Here is a 16,984-nt window from a genome sequence, read left to right on the forward strand (position 1 = left end):
GAAGACTCAGGGACATGCTAGATGTCCGTGGAAGCAGTGGAGGGAGGTACCCTGCAACATGCGGGTGATCGGACTAGATGACTAACCTAGTCTTATGGAAAAAATAATCCAAGTGCAGAATCTGCGCAAGTTGGCAGTGATAGAGCAAAGAAACAGCCAATTAGCCAGAGGCAGGAAGATATTTTGAGAGTAATTAACACCCTTTTTTATATGTGCCATTTTACAAACTTACCTTGGAGTCGGAGTTCTGGAATCTTTTACCTTGAGCACAATGACTGAGTCGGATCCTACCCAAAGCAAAAGAAATAATATTAATCAAACTCTTGCTAGTTTTTAATATACTCTCTATGCAAATTTCTGTTCCTTATGCCCCATTCTCATTCTTAAAACAGGTTTTCAGTTTGGATTCAAAATTCTAATCTTCATTTTAAACTTCAGACAGGGATGTTCAAAGGAAACTAAGGGAAGTAGATGCCTGATTTGGGTGCCTAATTCCCTTAGGTTCCTCTGAAAGCTCAGCTTTAAAGGTACATTAGGTTTTAGATTACAGAAACAAAAGATTATAAAATCATTGATGTTGTCCTAGAAGATATTAGTGTTGAAAACTAACTTTGTCTCAAACCATAAAAATAATCTAAAATAATACATAATTGTAACAGGCAGAGGAAGTATGAATGGCTTGAAAGAAGGGAGAAAATAGAACAGAGGAGACTAGAACTACAATGGGAAATAAGATAAGCAGTGGGAAGGGAAAGAAAGGAGTAAGCTGTATGTTTGCTGTATTGTATTGCCGTATTTGATGCAAGAGCTGCTGCTGTGTATTTAAGCTGACTGGATGCACAGAGTATTTGGAACAAACCTGGAAGGGTTTTGTTATTTAGCAGGTTCTCTAGAAGACACATTTGTATTGAAACCACCACATTTGGGACCTGTGGTTTTGATACACGCCAAAGACAATGCAGTTTTGTAACCCCCTATCTATTCTTAATTTCTCAGGCTTTAAAATGTAACGAATAGGTCAGGGAATAGGATGGTGACAGAATCCCTCAATTTACCTCTCTTTCCCTGCACTTCCCGACTTATAGCCCATTTCTCAGGAGAAAATATGCATTGTGCATTATTGTTTGCAACATGTTTCAAGTCCCATGGATTAGGAGTGCCACAGAAAGACAAATATATGATTAGGCGTGTAGGCAGTGCCAGCTAAAACTGGCTGTCAAACACTTTCCATTATATGCTCATTTTTGAATAGCTATAGCTGTCTGAAACATACATCTTTTGGGAATTTTCCCTGCTTGGTCTATGCTTCCAGGTGATGTGTGGGGAATAAGCAAATTGCCTGCAGCCATTTCTAAGCTGGGAGATGGTGAATAAGGAACATTTCCCCCCGATGTATAAAAAAAAATTACTGTGATTTCCTCCTCCTCTCCCTTCCACGAGGGGCAGGAGGTGAAAATGCAAGACGGCTGAATGTAACACTTCCAAGAGCCCCTAAGTGACTTAGGAGCCTAAATCCCACTGATTTTCAATGGGACTTGGGCACTTTTGAAAATTTTATCCTGAACCTTAGACAGCTTTAAAAATTTCAGTCCAAAGGTAGATGGATGCTTTTTTGGATTTGAAATTGAAAGGGGTCTGGAGAGATTTTTCAAAGACACAAATGGCAGGTTGGTGCCTAACTCTCATTTGTGCTTTTGAAAATCGTCTCTCCTTGGCTACCCAGCTCCCTAGGAGACTTTGAAAATGTCACTCAAACTTGAAATCTGGCCAAGGCATGGCCCTACAAAAGTAGCAAGCACTTGGCTAATTTTTTCCAAAAAGAACTGATTTTCAAATAATCCAACTGCAGACATTTGGAAACATGCACTGCTGCACATATTCAGAAGAAAATTATTTTCCATACTGGCAAGCACATTGCCCCAAAATGCCTAGGGATTTGCTCCAATTTAAAAAAAAATAACTATATGAGGAGAGATTAATAAGACTGGGACTTTTCACCTTGCAAAAGAGATGACTAAAGTTGGATATGATAGAGGTCTATAAAATCACGACTGGTGTGGAGAAAGTAACTAAGGAAGTGTTATTTACTCCTTCTTAGAACACAAGAACTAAGGGGTCACCAAATGAAATTAAGAGGCAGCAGGTATAAAACAAAAAGGAAATATTTCTTCAAACAACGCACAGCCAACCTGTGGAACTCTTTGCCAGAAGATGCTGTGAAGGCCAAGACCATAACAGGGTTCAAAAAAGAACGAGATAAATTAATGGAGGATAGGTCCAATCAATGGCTATTAGCCAGGATGGGCAAGGATGGCGTCCCTAGCCTCTGTTTGCCAGAAGCTGGGAATGGGTGACAGGGGATGGATAATTTGATGATTACCTGTTCTGTTCAGTCCCTCTGGGACACCTGGTATTGGCCACTGTCGGAAGACATGATACTGGGCTAGATGGGCCTTTGGTCTGATGGCCGTTCTTATAATCTCCTTCAGGCAAAAGCCATGGGTAAACATTTTTAAAGCACTTATGTGACTTAGGAGCCTAAGTCCCATTGATTCTCAATGGCTCCTAAATCAGATTTGGATATTTTACTCAAGCCTGGAAATATCAGTGCAAAGGTGAACCTTTCCAGAAGTTACAGAAATGGGGAATTATAACAGAAGCTATTTGTGACCTTCACTATAGCAATCGCTACCAAGGACCACAAAGATATGCTTATGTTGACATCTACCTTTTAGGCATTTTGAACAAGGAAGCGATTTAACTGGTCTTCACACATTTGCCGCTCCTACAATTCAGCAAAGCAACTACAAGGACAGAACAGGACCTACCCCTCCTCTCCCACTAGGGAAATAAATTAGATCCAAGTCTGTGACCCGCAAGCAAAACTTGGGATGAAAGCGAGCAGTGAGCTCTGGTTTAAAATGTTATTCAAACCATTATTTGTTACATGTATTGCAGTAGCGCCTAAGAGTCCCAGTCATGGGCCAGAGCCCCATTGTGCCTGGCGCTGCGGAGTGGGGAAACAGAACAAAAAGGCGATCTCTGACCTATACATTTAGTTGATCTCAGTGTATTTTTACCTTCAGACTGGGCGTTGGATGCTGGTAGATTATCTTGCTGATGCTGAGTGCTGGTATTATCGGACTCAAAAGTTACATTTGATGGATAACTGGATACAGGGTACGGTGGTGGCTTGTGTGATGGCTGCTCCTGTGTTCCCAGAACACTAGCTGACTGGCAACCTGGAGCGAGGCTGTACATTTCAAATGGTTTTGCATTCTTGCATGGGGTTTCTTTCACTACGTTTTTACTGGAACTCAAACATCTGGACCTACACACAAACAGAAAATTAAAGCTCCCAAAGAAGAAGAATTGCACCATGGTACTGACCCTCAGTTGGGGAGGGTATTTCATATACTCACAGGTGGAGGAAAGGCGAGGCTGGCTTGGATGTTGAGAACTGTTTTCCTGTGACCACCTGAAGCAGCTGCCTGTAGATCTCTCGCTCTTCCTCTCGAACTGTCTGCAGAGAAATAAGCAGACACTTCACCACTGCCCTAAGACTCAAGTCAGGCTTAACAAATACAAACACTATCAATAATAGTAAGTGAGCAGGAGCAGAGACAGACACTGTGGATTACATACACTCTGCTGGAGCAGACACCCGGCACACACACCAGGGGTCTCAGGAACTTACAGAACTTAAGCGCCACAGGATCAGAGAGCTACCAGGGCTAGACTGATTGCAGAGCTTGCAAACTCCACAGGAGTAAGGCTGCAGTCCGAACTTCTGCCTAATGGAAACTGAAAGTACTTCAGATGCAGGCACTACTCCATCTATAAAGGGGAATGTTGACTCTAGTCTTCAAAGTGCACAGGAACCCTTGCTCAACCTCTTCACATCTCACAAGGCTGGAAGGGCCAAATCAGGTCTCCTGAGGTTCTCGTCGTTTTCCCCCTCCTGAGATCTCAAGGGGAAGTTATCACTCCGGTTGCAGCACGATTTTGAAAGGGGTATGGGTTGGAGTTCAGGAAGAAAGCAGCACTTGAACATCCCAGACAGCAGCATACAGTGCTACCCAATGGAAGTTCTTGTATTCAAACTTAAGTCTCCACTGCTTGTTCTTACCTCTTCTGCAGTGCTGACAAATCTCCTCTGGGTTTTCTTGGGGCTCAGCAGGCTGCGACGGCATGAGGGACTTGTAACGGGCTTGATTGGAAACGTTTTTTCATAGGCAGATATGTGGCAATGATGGTTTGACTTCCCTACAAAACTATTTGACATTCCACTGTGGAAAGAGGACAGAATGTTAGTCTACAAAATAAGCATTACAATCACAGACACGTATACATTTTCCCAGAAACCCCCTCAAAGAGCCTGGGAGAAAAAGGAGACCGATGCACGGCTGGAGCAACCCTTTTATTCTCTCCCTAGATTCCTGTATGCAGCAAGAATGCAACAGAAACTCTCCCCCCAGGTAGATCAGGGAGCAAAGAGAGCCTAGGGACACAGCAAGAAACTGGATTCTCCACTCTTCTCTCCAAGGACCTGGGATGGTGTTTAAATGCACAGAGACCGCATTTCACTGCTGCCACCGGCATGTGCACATAGAGGGGGACAGGAGGGGCTGGCCTCCATTTGGGACTGTTGATCTCCGGCCTACCCAGATGATTCTTGTGAACATCAACAGGGATGCAGGAAAACCCTTAGAACTTTTAATGCTTTTTAAAAAAAAAAAATATTTGGCCATCTTCTTTAAAGGGGGATTGATCAGAAACTGGCATTTTGTGAAATTAAAAACAATCTAAAATTAACAGACCCCACACGCACCCCTTTAAGCTGATTTTACACTTAAGTACAGTTTAAAAGTCTGGCCCCCAGATGGCACAATGATCCTGATTAAAACACAATTCTGAAAGTTAAGATGGAAGGTATCTCCATTGCTGCTGGTCAGACAAGAGAATTAACAGCTGCTTCACTGGTCTTGTTCTCACCTAGTCATACTTTTTTCCATCTCTCTCATCTCGGGCTCCAGAGAGTAATTCATGACCTCACTTTGCAATTCAGATATAGTTTCAATAGCTACTCTGTAGGAATTCCCATCTGTTCACAGTACTAAGTTTTTGTACTGGTATAGCTTTGTTAGAGATGTGCTTTTTTAAACCAATATAATTATACCAGTACAGCCCCTAGCATGGAATACGTATACCAGTATAAAGCTGCCTTATATGGGAATAAGGTACACTGGCAGAAGGCAGGTTTATATTGGCAAAAATACCTCCATTCTAAAGGGGGTTGTACTGTTTTAACTAGACTGATATAGTGAAAGTGTCACAACTTGTGTGTTCAGATAAGGTCTAAAAGGAAATTTTTAAATGCACTCAAAGTTGGGTTAAACCTGTTCCCTTCTGAGTCTCTCGTACTACTCCCCCATCCCCGACACCCTGCTCCCGCCTTTCCCCCCCATTGGCTGCCAAGTGACGATGGAATGGCAAAGAATGACCATAACGCAGTCATGGAGAATGTTTCTCCAACTATTATTTGATTGGGACCTTAAGGATCTGTGTGAAGGGCCCCTCCCCCCCAAAAAGGCTATGCTATGCAAACTTTCTAAAGATGACAAATTATACCGCTGTGGTGAAAAGATTTTCAGATATATCTACCATGTATGCAGACAGCAGCTAGAGCCCAGGAGGACCTTGGCCTCTATGAGGACGCAAAAGCAGAGTCACATTAGACACCAAATCACCACTCATTCAATGCTATATTGAACTTTGTTAAGATATTGAAAGATTTGGGATTGCTTATCAAAGGCTTTTAAAAGATGCTGCTTGGGTGTCAGAGGGGGCAGTAAAAACTCCACAACACACAACTTAAATGAATGGTTTCTAATGAGGATCCTGTGGAAGTATGTTAAAGATGGAGCAGAACCATACACACCTTGGAGTTTTGCGAGTGTCGAGATACAAGTTTCGACTCACTCTAGGTTTCTGTAACATAGAACCCAGGGTGGGTACCAAACCCCTCCACTGTCCGTTGGCACTTGGTCCCAACATTCTCAATTCTCCCGACACCCGGTAACTCTCAGAGGATGGAACTTCTGCCGGGAGAGAAATATTGAACAGTAAATAAAGAGCCCACATACTCAGCTCCAATTATTCAGCATTAAATATTAAAGGACCTCAGGTATCACTTGACTTCAGTGACTGTCTGCATGTGTAAGAATTCAACCATATGGAACAGCTTGCAGGATCAGAGCCTGAAGGATGCTTTTAGAAATACTAATACTTTTAGAAACACTCCCCATGCCCCCCTCAAAAAAACCAAAACAAACAAAAACAAACAAAACTTGCACAACTCAAATGGCTGTAAAGATTTTATTCTAACTTTCCAAAAACATAACTCAGTCCTGGGGTGAGAAAATGGGATATTCAGAGGAACCTGGCCCTAACTCCCTTTGCAAATCCCAGCCTAAGACAATATTTGAGAAAATATTATGAGTGACAGAGCAGGAGGTGCCAGCTCAGCCTGAGCTAAAGTGTTTTAATGCAAGGCTATAATTTCTGAGCACTTAGAAAGACACTTCCTGTGTAACTGAACTGACTCCAAATAAGCATGTTTTACCTGAGTAGTAACTTGGATTGCATGATGCACTTCCCGCAGAGCATGTAAAAGATCTCTCCAAACTGCCAAACTTATTTGGTAAAAACTACACAAAAAGAAAATCAAAATTATTAACTGTTAAGGTTACTATTTAAAGAAAAATGACACCGGGGCATGAAAAATAAAGCTACACTACTCTAATATCTTCTGCAACTTACTAATCTATGACAGTGTGATCATAGGATGAGTTGTAATATAATGTCAACACTTTTCTGACAACTTGGCAAATTTTTGAGATGGCTCTATCCACAGGCAGCCTTGCAAAATTCTACCCTTCTGGGGTGAACTTTTTTTTGTTATTTTTTTTTTGAGATGTCAGTAAAATATTAAGTTTATCATCACCACAGTATGGGGCAGGCAACCAGATTTTGTATCTAAGCTGGTAAATTTTCATAACTATCTTGCAAGTGCACGGTTGTCTCAAAAATAAGAGTATGCAATTTTGTGTAGCTTCCATAAGATATACGTGAGAGTGTGTACACACATACAAGGGTATAGCTTTCACAAAATATATATTTGTGTGCATCCATATGTGTGTAGCTTCCACAGACTATGCGTGTAGCTTTCACATGATATATTAATATTAGCGTGTGTGTACACATGCAAGAATAGCTTTCTACATTGATCAGTAAACACAGACTGTACACTCTTTGGTGCAAGAGATTTTTTTTTTTGTTATATTTTCAGAGAGTGCTTAGCAAAACACAGCTCAGGCTTCAGATGCTACTGTACTACAAATACTAAAAAGGTTGCAATTTCAAATGTGCAAGATTTTAGAATTCAAAGACTATTCTGCATCACTGTATTATCATTTATACATTGTGGCAGCACCACAGGACCCCAGTCACGGATCAGGACCCACTGTGCTAAGTGTTGCACAAACACAACAAAAAGACCGCCCCTGCCACAAGTAGCTTACAATCTGAGTGTGAGACAAGAGACCACAAGTGGATAGATGTATAGACAGGGAAAGCACAAGGACATAATGAGACAAAACCAGTCAACATGAACAGCAGCTGTCACAGCATATCAGTTGCCTAATTACTGTGAAATGTCTTGTATACATCACAGCAGAAAAGAGTTTTAAGGAGGGATTTCATTTTGAAACTAGCTCTTCAGAACATTAAAAATAAATCGGACCAACAGAAACATTAAGTCAAAACGATGCATTTCAGCAACCTGAATTGACAGATGTGAAGTTGTAAATGAGTAAAGAGTAAATGATCCCAAACCTTGTCATCAGACAGTGAAAGCTGATCCCCTGGAATAGCAGTCTGTTGTAGAGGAAAGGCCTTGAATATCAAGTTGTGATTAGCCAACGTTGCGTCACCAGCTTCCATCCTCATAGGATCAGCAATCTCATCTGAGAAAACACAGCTCTGTATTCAATTCTCACAAAGGGCTCTCCAATGAAGCAGGCATTTTCCATGCAATCTCACTTTAAAAAAGTTTCTGTCCAGCTAATGCCAGTGAATGATTTAGTAAAAGCACCTGAATATATTGCAAAAACCAAGGAGAAACAGTAACCCCAAAACAAAGGCATAGTACTTTTTTACCTCTACCTAGAAAACATCCCCACACATCATGGAAACACCTGAATATGTTTTGTAATCTTTTTTGCTTCTAATCCTCAGAGATCATTAATACCTCCTTCATAAATGATACAAAGACTCTAAAGAAGCCAACAGAAGTTTTATAATGATGATAAAATAATAAAAAAAACACCCAGCTCTTATGCAATTTTCACCAGTAGATGATAAAATTGTTAGATAGGTAAGAACCATCTACATGCTAGAATATGAGAAGCAGCCTGATCTAGTCGGTAGGGCACTGAACTGGGAATCGGGACAATGGGGTTCTATTCCTGGCTCTGCCCCTGCCCTGCTGTGTGACCTTGCCCAAATCTGTGCCTCTATATTGCCTCCTGCCCTTTGATTGTAAGAGACGATTCCCTGCCCTAAAGAGTTTACAATCTCAATAGAAAGGACCCCATTGTCCGGTGTCAAGGACAATGGGGTCCTAACCTCTGTTAGGGCCTCTAGGCACTACTGAAATACTAATATTAATTAAAGGGTGTAAATGCCAAGAAGGGAGAGGAATTATTTAGGGTGATACATGGGGCTATAACTAGGGGAAATTACGGGACAGAAAATTTAGGTTATCTGGAAACCTTCTTAGCAGCAAGCAGTCTCACACATGAAGCAATGAAAGCCTCACTGATTAAGACATTTAGTCCTGATCTTGCACTATCCCACGTGCTTTAATATCCTTATTTTACATTTATGGGCATGATTCTCCTCATTTATATCCTCTTATACCACCGATTTTAGTACACTTACTCCCAATTTATACTAGTGTAACTGATAGCAGAATCTGGCCCTTTTTTCCCTCTCAAGTTTGCTACAGCACAGAACTGATATTGATCCTTCGATACAATTTAAACAACATGAGGAATAAACAAACATGGGACTGAAAGTGCTCTATCATTCATAACAAGCCTGCTCCTAGTTCATACCAAAAGCTAGAGGCAGCAGAAGTGCCTGGAAATGAGACACAGCTTATTGTGCTTCCTCAGTGAAAATGCAAGAACATTTCAGCTGCAAGTTTCTTTTACATGATGTTACACAGACATAAGGCCCAGGCAAAACACACAGAATTCCAGAGGTTGGGTGTGTCAAGGCAGCACTCAGATTCCCTGTTGAGTTTGGTCCTGTACACACCTAGAGACAGCATACCCTCTCATTTGGCAGAAATGCACACGCACTTACCCATTTCCAGACTGCTCACATCACTGATGCCGACGACAAACTCAAGGGAACTGAAAAGGAAGGGAAAGAATACGGTTCACACAACACAAAAGACCTCAAATAGCCAAATCAAGTATGAACCTGATGTCCAAGCAGACACTAGCTTTCCCTGAATGAAAAGAACACAGGGACAGCAGGAGAGATGGAACTTGCTACCCAAAGGTTTTAGAGCTTCCATCTCAGTCTGTTACGCTGTGCACCCATTTTTCTTCACTAAATGTTGGCAGCTGCCATCTTTTCTACATGCCAGGGACTGCCCCCGCCTCATTCCTGGGACAGTCCTATTTCTCATCTGGTCTACCAGATACCTGGTTGACTGGTGAGTTACCTACCACTATATAAACTCCTATAGAATGCTTCTGAAATGCAACAAATTGCACTCACATCACCAACGACATAGGCCAGCAGGCTCTCTAGACCACAGGTATGCACTCTCCCCTCTGACAGGGGCTCCTGGTAATAGCTCACCTTAAGTGATCACTCTCCTTACAGTTTTCAGAGTAGCAACCGTGTTAGTCTGTATTCGCAAAAAGAAAAGGAGTACTTGTAGCACCTTAGAGACTAACAAATTTATTTGAGCATAAGCTTTTGTGAGCTACAGCTCACTTCTCCTTACAGTGTGTATGGTAACACCCATTGTTTCATGTTCACTATATATATAAATCTCCCCACTGTATTTTCCACTGCATGCATCCGATGAAGTGAGCCGTAGCTCACGAAAGCTTATGCTCAAATAAATTTGTTAGTCTCTAAGGTGCCACAAGTCCTCCTTTTCTTTCTGCTCTCCAGTTCAGTATGGAATAAGACTGGCTACAGAACCAGTGCTGGAGGATTTGATCTCCCATCTATTTGCTTTGAACAAGAACAGCTTTGCAAACGACCTAGCAGTTTGACTGCTAGAGGGAAAGTCTGTTTGCATAGTAAGATGTAGACACATGCAGCAAGGGAGCATACAGGTGCACACTAGTCTTCAGGCAGAGAGAAGGCTGCTGCCATGTCACCTTGCAATCCCATCAGCACATAAGAGTTAAGCAAGAATGGACAGGTCTAGTACTTGAAAGGGAGACCTGCAGTTAGGGGTTACAGGTGGTGATACAGGAGAGATGTTAGCAAGCCGGAGAGGGAGACACAAGGGGTATGTGCATTTAGGGTTCAATGGGGAAAGAGAAGGAGAGAGACAGGCATCTGACGGGGCAGGAAGGGAGCACACAACCACCGTGGCAGGGGCCTGAAGGGAAGACGCAGGAATCCGACAGGCGGATGTTAGCAGGTGGTGGAAGTGGTGGGACACAAGGAATTACTGGGGGTAAAGGAATTGCCGGGGGGGGGGGGAGAGGGAGCACCATGGGATCATGAGGTCTCAGGAGGATGTTAGCAAGAAAGGGAAGTAGCAGTGGAGAGGGACGTTAGCGACAAGGGGACACACTGGGGGAAGGGGGACCCCAAGGGCTCAGACAGTCTGACAGGGGAGTTTGCAGGTGGGGGGGGATAAGACTGGGAGGCACTCAGGGGGCAGAGTTACCGGGGGGCGAGGGAGCACAGCACCAGCAGGGGTGGGGACCTATGGGGGAGACACCACCAAGGCCTGAGGGGAAGGGGCCAGCCGGGAAGGTGGGGGGGAGAGGACTGGGGGGGGGGAGACACACCAAGGATCATGGTGTCTGACGGGGGTGGAAGCAGAGGGAATGGGGTGGGTGGGGGGACATGATGGGAGGCACTCGGGGGTAGCGAGAGCTCCTGGGGGGGCCTGGCGGGGGGGACCCCACCGGCCGGCGGGGGGGCTGAGGGGCCGGGCTCTGAAAGGCGGCGGGGGGGGGGGGCTTACCGGAAGCGGAACCAGCCGGAGCGCGCGGGCCCCTCACCCCCAAACCCCGGCAACGAGGCGGCCGGAAACGGCGGGAGCCCGGCGGGCGGTAGCGGAAGTGACGCTTCGGAGAGCGCCTCGGCGCGCGGCAGGTCGGGAAGCGCGCTGTCGCCGTCCCCTCAGGGGGCGGGGCCAGAGTGGGACTAGCCGCTCCGGGGGGGCAGGGGATGGGAGAGGAGCGTAGGTTGGTCGGTGTGTGACCCCCTCCCGCCCCGGGGAGCAGAGGGGGGGGCAGTGTGCTCGGGGGGTGGGGATGGGAGAGGAGCGTAGGTTGGTCGGTGTGTGCCCCCCAGGGGAGCAGAGGGGGGGGCAGTGTGCTCGGGGGGGGATGGGAGAGGAGTGTAGGTTGGTCGGTGTGTGCCCCCCAGGGGAGCAGAGGAGGGGGGGCAGTGTGCTCGGGGGGGGATGGGAGAGGAGCGTAGGTTGGTCGGTGTGTGCCCCCCAGGGGAGCAGAGGGGGGGGCAGTGTGCTCGGGGGGGGATGGGAGAGGAGTGTAGGTTGGTCGGTGTGTGCCCCCCAGGGGAGCAGAGGGGGGGGCAGTGTGCTCGGGGGGTGGGGATGGGAGAGGAGCGTAGGTTGGTCGGTGTGTGCCCCCCAGGGGAGCAGAGGAGGGGCGGGGCAGTGTGCTGGGGGGGGTGGGAGAGGAGCGTAGGTTGGTCGGTGTGTGCCCCCCAGGGGAGCAGAGGAGGGGCAGTGTGCTGGGGGGGGGATGGGAGAGGAGTGTAGGTTGGTCGGTGTGTGCCCCCCCAGGGGAGCAGAGGAGGGGGGGGCAGTGTGCTGGGGGGGGGATGGGAGAGGAGCGTAGGTTGGTCGGTGTGTGCCCCCCCGGGGAGCAGAGGAGGGGGGGCAGTGTGCTGGGGGGGGGATGGGAGAGGAGCGTAGGTTGGTTGGTGTGTGCCCCCCCGGGGAGCAGAGGAGGGGCGGGGCAGTGTGCTCGGGGGGGGGATGGGAGAGGAGCGTAGGTTGGTCGGTGTGTGCCCCCCAGGGGAGCAGAGGGGGGGGCAGTGTGCTGGGGGGGATGGGAGAGGAGCGTAGGTTGGTCGGTGTGTGCCCCCCCGGGGAGCAGAGGAGGGGCGGGGCAGTGTGCTGGGGGGGGTGGGAGAGGAGCGTAGGTTGGTCGGTGTGTGCCCCCCAGGGGAGCAGAGGAGGGGCGGAGCAGTGTGCTGGGGGGGGTGGGAGAGGAGCGTAGGTTGGTCGGTGTGTGCCCCCCAGGGGAGCAGAGGAGGGGCGGAGCAGTGTGCTGGGGGGGGTGGGAGAGGAGCGTAGGTTGGTCGGTGTGTGCCCCCCAGGGGAGCAGAGGGGGGGGCAGTGTGCTCGGGGGGGGATGGGAGAGGAGTGTAGGTTGGTCGGTGTGTGCCCCCCCGGGGAGCAGAGGGGGGGGCAGTGTGCTCGGGGGTGGGGATGGGAGAGGAGCGTAGGTTGGTCGGTGTGTGCCCCCCAGGGGAGCAGAGGAGGAGGGGCAGTGTGCTCGGGGGTGGGGATGGGAGAGGAGCGTAGGTTGGTTGGTGTGTGACCCCCTCCCGTCCCGGGGAGCAGAGGAGGGGCGGGGCAGTGTGCTGGGGGGGGTGGGAGAGGAGCGTAGGTTGGTCGGTGTGTGCCCCCCAGGGGAGCAGAGGAGGGGCGGGGCAGTGTGCTGGGGGGGGTGGGAGAGGAGCGTAGGTTGGTCGGTGTGTGCCTCCCTCTGCCCCGGGGATCAGAGGAGGGGCGGTGTGCTGGGGGAGGGGCTCCGAGTAGGTTGGTTGCCGGGGGAGGGGAGCGGGGTCACTCACGGGGGGGGGGGGGGGGGGAAGCAGCAGCAGCAGCCCCACGGCGGAGAGCAAGCTGGGGGCACCTGGGGGGCAGAGGCAGCTACGTTAAGAAGGGGGGGAGGGAACCTCCAAACTCGCTTTAAAAATCACTCCCCCCCCACGCGCCCCCGAGAGAGGGTGGCACGAAAGACCAAACTGCGAACGGAAGGGAGCGAGCCGCGGGCGGCCGTGTTCGGTGCCCGGTGCGGTGCAGCCCAGCCCGGGCGAGGGAGACCATGAGCACCGACATACGCAGAAAAAACAACCGGAGTCCTTGTGGCACCTTAGAGACTAGGATATGTATTTGAGCATCCACTTTCCTGAGCTACAGCTCACTGCATCGGATGCCTGCAGTGGAAAATACACCGGGCATCACATTATGCTGTCGAGCGAGCTCGCTGTCACAGGCAAGATTGAGCAGTTCTACCAGCAAAAAGGAAAGGCGGACTTGTGGCACCTTAGAGACTAACACATTTATTTGAGCATCAGCTTTCTGGATCTGATGAAGTGAGCTGTAGCTTGCGAAAGCTTATGCTCTAATAAATTGGTTAGTCTCTAAGGTGCCACAAGTCCTCCTGTTCTTTTTGCGGATACAGACTAACAGGGCTGCTACTCTGAAACCAGTTCTACCAGGATAGCCCCCATGTGGATACTTTTCGTTTGGTATAAGCATGGTTTTTGTTTTTTTTTTCTTCTCCATTTATCTTCAGCCCCTTCCCCAGTGACATAAACTAAACCAAAAGTACTCCTTTTCTTTAAACCAAAAGAAGGCACTCATCCTAGAAGAAGTGTCCACACAGGAGATGAGACCAGAATGACTTGTGTTGGTGTAAGTCTTATCTTATACCAGTATACATTTGAGTGTAGAGAAGCCTTTAGCTGGGTGTGTACTTTGGAAGAGGGACTTTATCTTCTTGTCTTCATATTTGTCTGCAAAGGACTTATCATTTGGATGCTATACAAGTCACACAGCTGGTTGAGATTTTTCAGCTTTGTTCAAAATCAAAATGTGTTGGAAAAACAGTTCAGTTTTGACATATTTAACCCCCCCCCAAAAAAAAAAAGAATAAAAAATAGTTTTGTTTGGTTGAAAAATCTAAATTTTTCATCACAAATTTATTTTTCAACATGCTTTAATAAATTATCCTGCTCTCTCCAGTTGGGAGTGGGCCAGCCCTGCTGCTTTTCAGAAACCCACTTCTACTGAAACTTCCTTAAAATATATTTCAGCTGGAGGGGTTGGTGAAAATGAGGGAAACTTGCAGAGCACCTGGCCCCTTCTGTGAAGCTTGCTGAGGCAGCATGGCCTGGTACATATAGGATGCCACATTGGGACTTGGTTTGCCCAGCAAACTTTTAAATCAAATCAAACTGAAAAAATTCAGTCAGCTGCAGAAAACTGTGTGTTTACCTTTATCGCAGTGATAAGGGTACTTGCCTGATATATGGAAAAGCCAGGGCTGAATCCCTACTCTTGCAGTGGGACTTGAACTCAAATCTTCCCCTATGTAGGTGAGCAGCCCAACCACCAGGCTGTAGCCTAGTCATCTTCTCAAGCTCTCTTGTTGAAGGTCTTCCACTTTCTATAAAAATATAATTTGTCATTGGGCCAGAGAGAACAAACAACTGTTCAGCTTAGTGATTAAGGCACTCACCTGGGAGGTAGGAGATGTGGTTTCAAATCTTCTGCCTGCCTGATTCAGAAGAGGGATTTGCTGTTTGTTCAAATCATGATGGTGCTTTCTGCAGTGAGAATCCAAGAGACCACTCTGTTTGTAACTTTGTTTGCTGAGCAGTTGAAATGAACCATTTATAATTGAAATAAAGTAAATTTTATAGGCCTGGTGTTGTTATTTTTCTGCACTTGGGGCAGGAACGGTGTGTGGGTGGAGGGAGTTTAAGGTAGATTGAAGCCACTTTGGCATTCCCTGTATTCTGTGGCTGTGCCTGGCCTGACTCATGGTGTAAGTCAGAGCAACTGTGGGGCTGTCCTGACTTATACTCTGCTTCCTATGGGCCACTGCGGTGCACTCTGCCTACACCCCTTTTCTCCTTCCTATGCTGTGGGCTAATGGTAGAGCTGTTGTAGAGCCCTTATCTCTGTTCTGAATCAAATACAGTGGCCCTCTGTCTGGCGGGTGTTCTCAGTGCAGGGTGGGTGGGACATTTATGCCCACTTCAAGGCACTTTTACACTGCCAGAATGACATAAAGAGGCCATAGTGTAAGTGGGAATCAGGCCCTGTTTTTTAAAATTAGTTTGCAAGGCAATGTGATTCAAACCTTTTCAATGTAAGGCCATGCCCTTTATATTAGCCAATAAGAGGGAGGCATGGGAGAGGCAGCTGCTCCAGTGGGCTGATATAATGTCTATAAATACAAGGGAAGAAAGCATGCACTTTCCGGTTATGTGGTCTCCATTGGAACTCTCTGTAGTTGGGTCCAAACTTTTCATTTCTGTGTCACTTGCTTTTGCAGTTTTCTTTTTCTTCACCTTCTTCCCGTTCTCCCAGAAAAAAAAAGAGCCACCAGGTTAGTGGAGTTTGATATTTGCAGACTGATGAGTAATTTGTTGCTGAAACACTTAGGATCAGATTGGTACACTCTTGCTTGCACCTGGTAGTGCTTTATTCCCCAGGTATCATCTGGTTGATTATAATGGGGCTGCTGATGGGATAGGAAGCTACCCAAAGTGAGCAAGGACATCACAATCTAGCCCTTCTTTAACAAGTGAATGGAAACTGAGCATGCACACGGTACGGGGTTGAATACATCTGGGATGGGGAAAGGCTGGGGATTTGAAGAGGATTTGGATGGAGTGGGTCTGGGTGTATGTTGGGGGGATGGTTGGAGCCAGTGGGCATGTTGGTGCTGAGAACCCCAAATAATGGGGGTGGGGGAAATGATTCATTAAAAGATCTTAATTGAAACATATTTCAGAGTAACAGCTGTGTTAGTCTGTATTCGCAAAAAGAAAAGGAGTACTTGTGGCACCTTAGAGACTAACCAATTTATTTGAGCATAAGCTTTGGTGAGCTACAGCTCACTTCATCGGATGCATAAGTTTAACAGATTTGTTTGGGCATAAGCTTTCGTGGGTAAAAACTCCACTTCTTCAGATGCATCGAGTGAAAATTACAGATGCAGGCAGTATATTTACCTTACCCTTCTCTTCATGTGTCAGTATATATATGCCTGCAACTCTAATTTTCACTCCATGCATCTGGAGAAGAATGTTTTTTTACCCATGAAAGCTTAGGCCCAAATAAATCTGTTAGTCTTCAAGGTGCCACCGGACTCCTCGTTGTTTTTGTGGATACAGACTAACACGGCTACCCCCTGATAGCGAGGTTTGTTGAAGTTGGATGGAGGAGCAGGAATTACAGCAGAGGGTAGGAGACAGTGGCACTTTAGTGGATGAGCAGGGAGAGATGTTGTAGTGGGAATATCAGGTGGAGGGTTTGGGGATTTCAGCAAATGGAAAGATACAGGTGTGGGAAATACCTATTATTAATTATTATTTATTGAGCTTGAGCACTGACAATGTACTTGGTGTTTGACAAAGCAATAACGAGTCAGTGAGTTTGCTGTTCCTTTGGCCTTTCCCTTCCTAGGTACCAGGACCTATCATGCCACCAAACCAGCAGTGATAAATGCTTTACAAATGAGTGCCATCAAATCATAGTGATAAAGAGGGGTCTGGTCTTGTGTACATCCCTTGAAATCTGGCTGGATAACTCAGCTGGTCCTGTGTTAGCACACTCTCTCCCACTGGTTTCAGAGTAGCAGCCGTGTCAGTCTGTATTCACAAAAAGAAAAGGAGGACTTGTGGCACCTTAGAGACTAACAAATGTATTTGAGCA

The 16,984-nt window shown here is 46.8% G+C and overlaps 2 protein-coding genes across 6 annotated transcripts in view; one reads left to right on the plus strand and one right to left on the minus strand.

Moving 5' to 3' along the window:
• SENP1 (SUMO specific peptidase 1) overlaps positions 1 to 11,368 on the minus strand; it is a 32,734-nt gene extending 21,366 nt beyond the window's left edge. For all 5 annotated transcript variants that reach the window (XR_007354400.2, XR_007354401.2, XM_048834741.2 and 2 more), the window contains exons 1-9: positions 11,297 to 11,368; positions 9,433 to 9,482; positions 7,897 to 8,027; positions 6,626 to 6,710; positions 5,942 to 6,101; positions 4,130 to 4,289; positions 3,423 to 3,523; positions 3,081 to 3,331; positions 233 to 287 (exon numbers count right to left, since the gene is read on the minus strand). Coding sequence is in view for 3 of the 5 variants with exons in the window: in XM_048834741.2 (XP_048690698.1) it covers positions 233 to 287; positions 3,081 to 3,331; positions 3,423 to 3,523; positions 4,130 to 4,289; positions 5,942 to 6,101; positions 6,626 to 6,710; positions 7,897 to 8,027; positions 9,433 to 9,436 (947 nt within the window). In the remaining 2 variants the exon portion in view is untranslated. The remainder of the gene's footprint in view (positions 1 to 232; positions 288 to 3,080; positions 3,332 to 3,422; positions 3,524 to 4,129; positions 4,290 to 5,941; positions 6,102 to 6,625; positions 6,711 to 7,896; positions 8,028 to 9,432; positions 9,483 to 11,296) is intronic.
• A 4,124-nt stretch (positions 11,369 to 15,492) lies between these two features.
• Positions 15,493 to 16,984, plus strand: part of PFKM (phosphofructokinase, muscle) — a 53,284-nt gene continuing 51,792 nt past the window's right edge. Inside the window, exon 1 of the mRNA XM_075121690.1 lies at positions 15,493 to 15,653. Within this exon, the coding sequence (XP_074977791.1) occupies positions 15,515 to 15,653 (139 nt within the window). The 5' untranslated portion in view covers positions 15,493 to 15,514. The remainder of the gene's footprint in view (positions 15,654 to 16,984) is intronic.

The sequence above is a fragment of the Caretta caretta genome, chromosome 20 (assembly GCF_965140235.1).
Source record: "Caretta caretta isolate rCarCar2 chromosome 20, rCarCar1.hap1, whole genome shotgun sequence".
Classification (NCBI taxonomy): Eukaryota; Metazoa; Chordata; order Testudines; family Cheloniidae; genus Caretta; species Caretta caretta.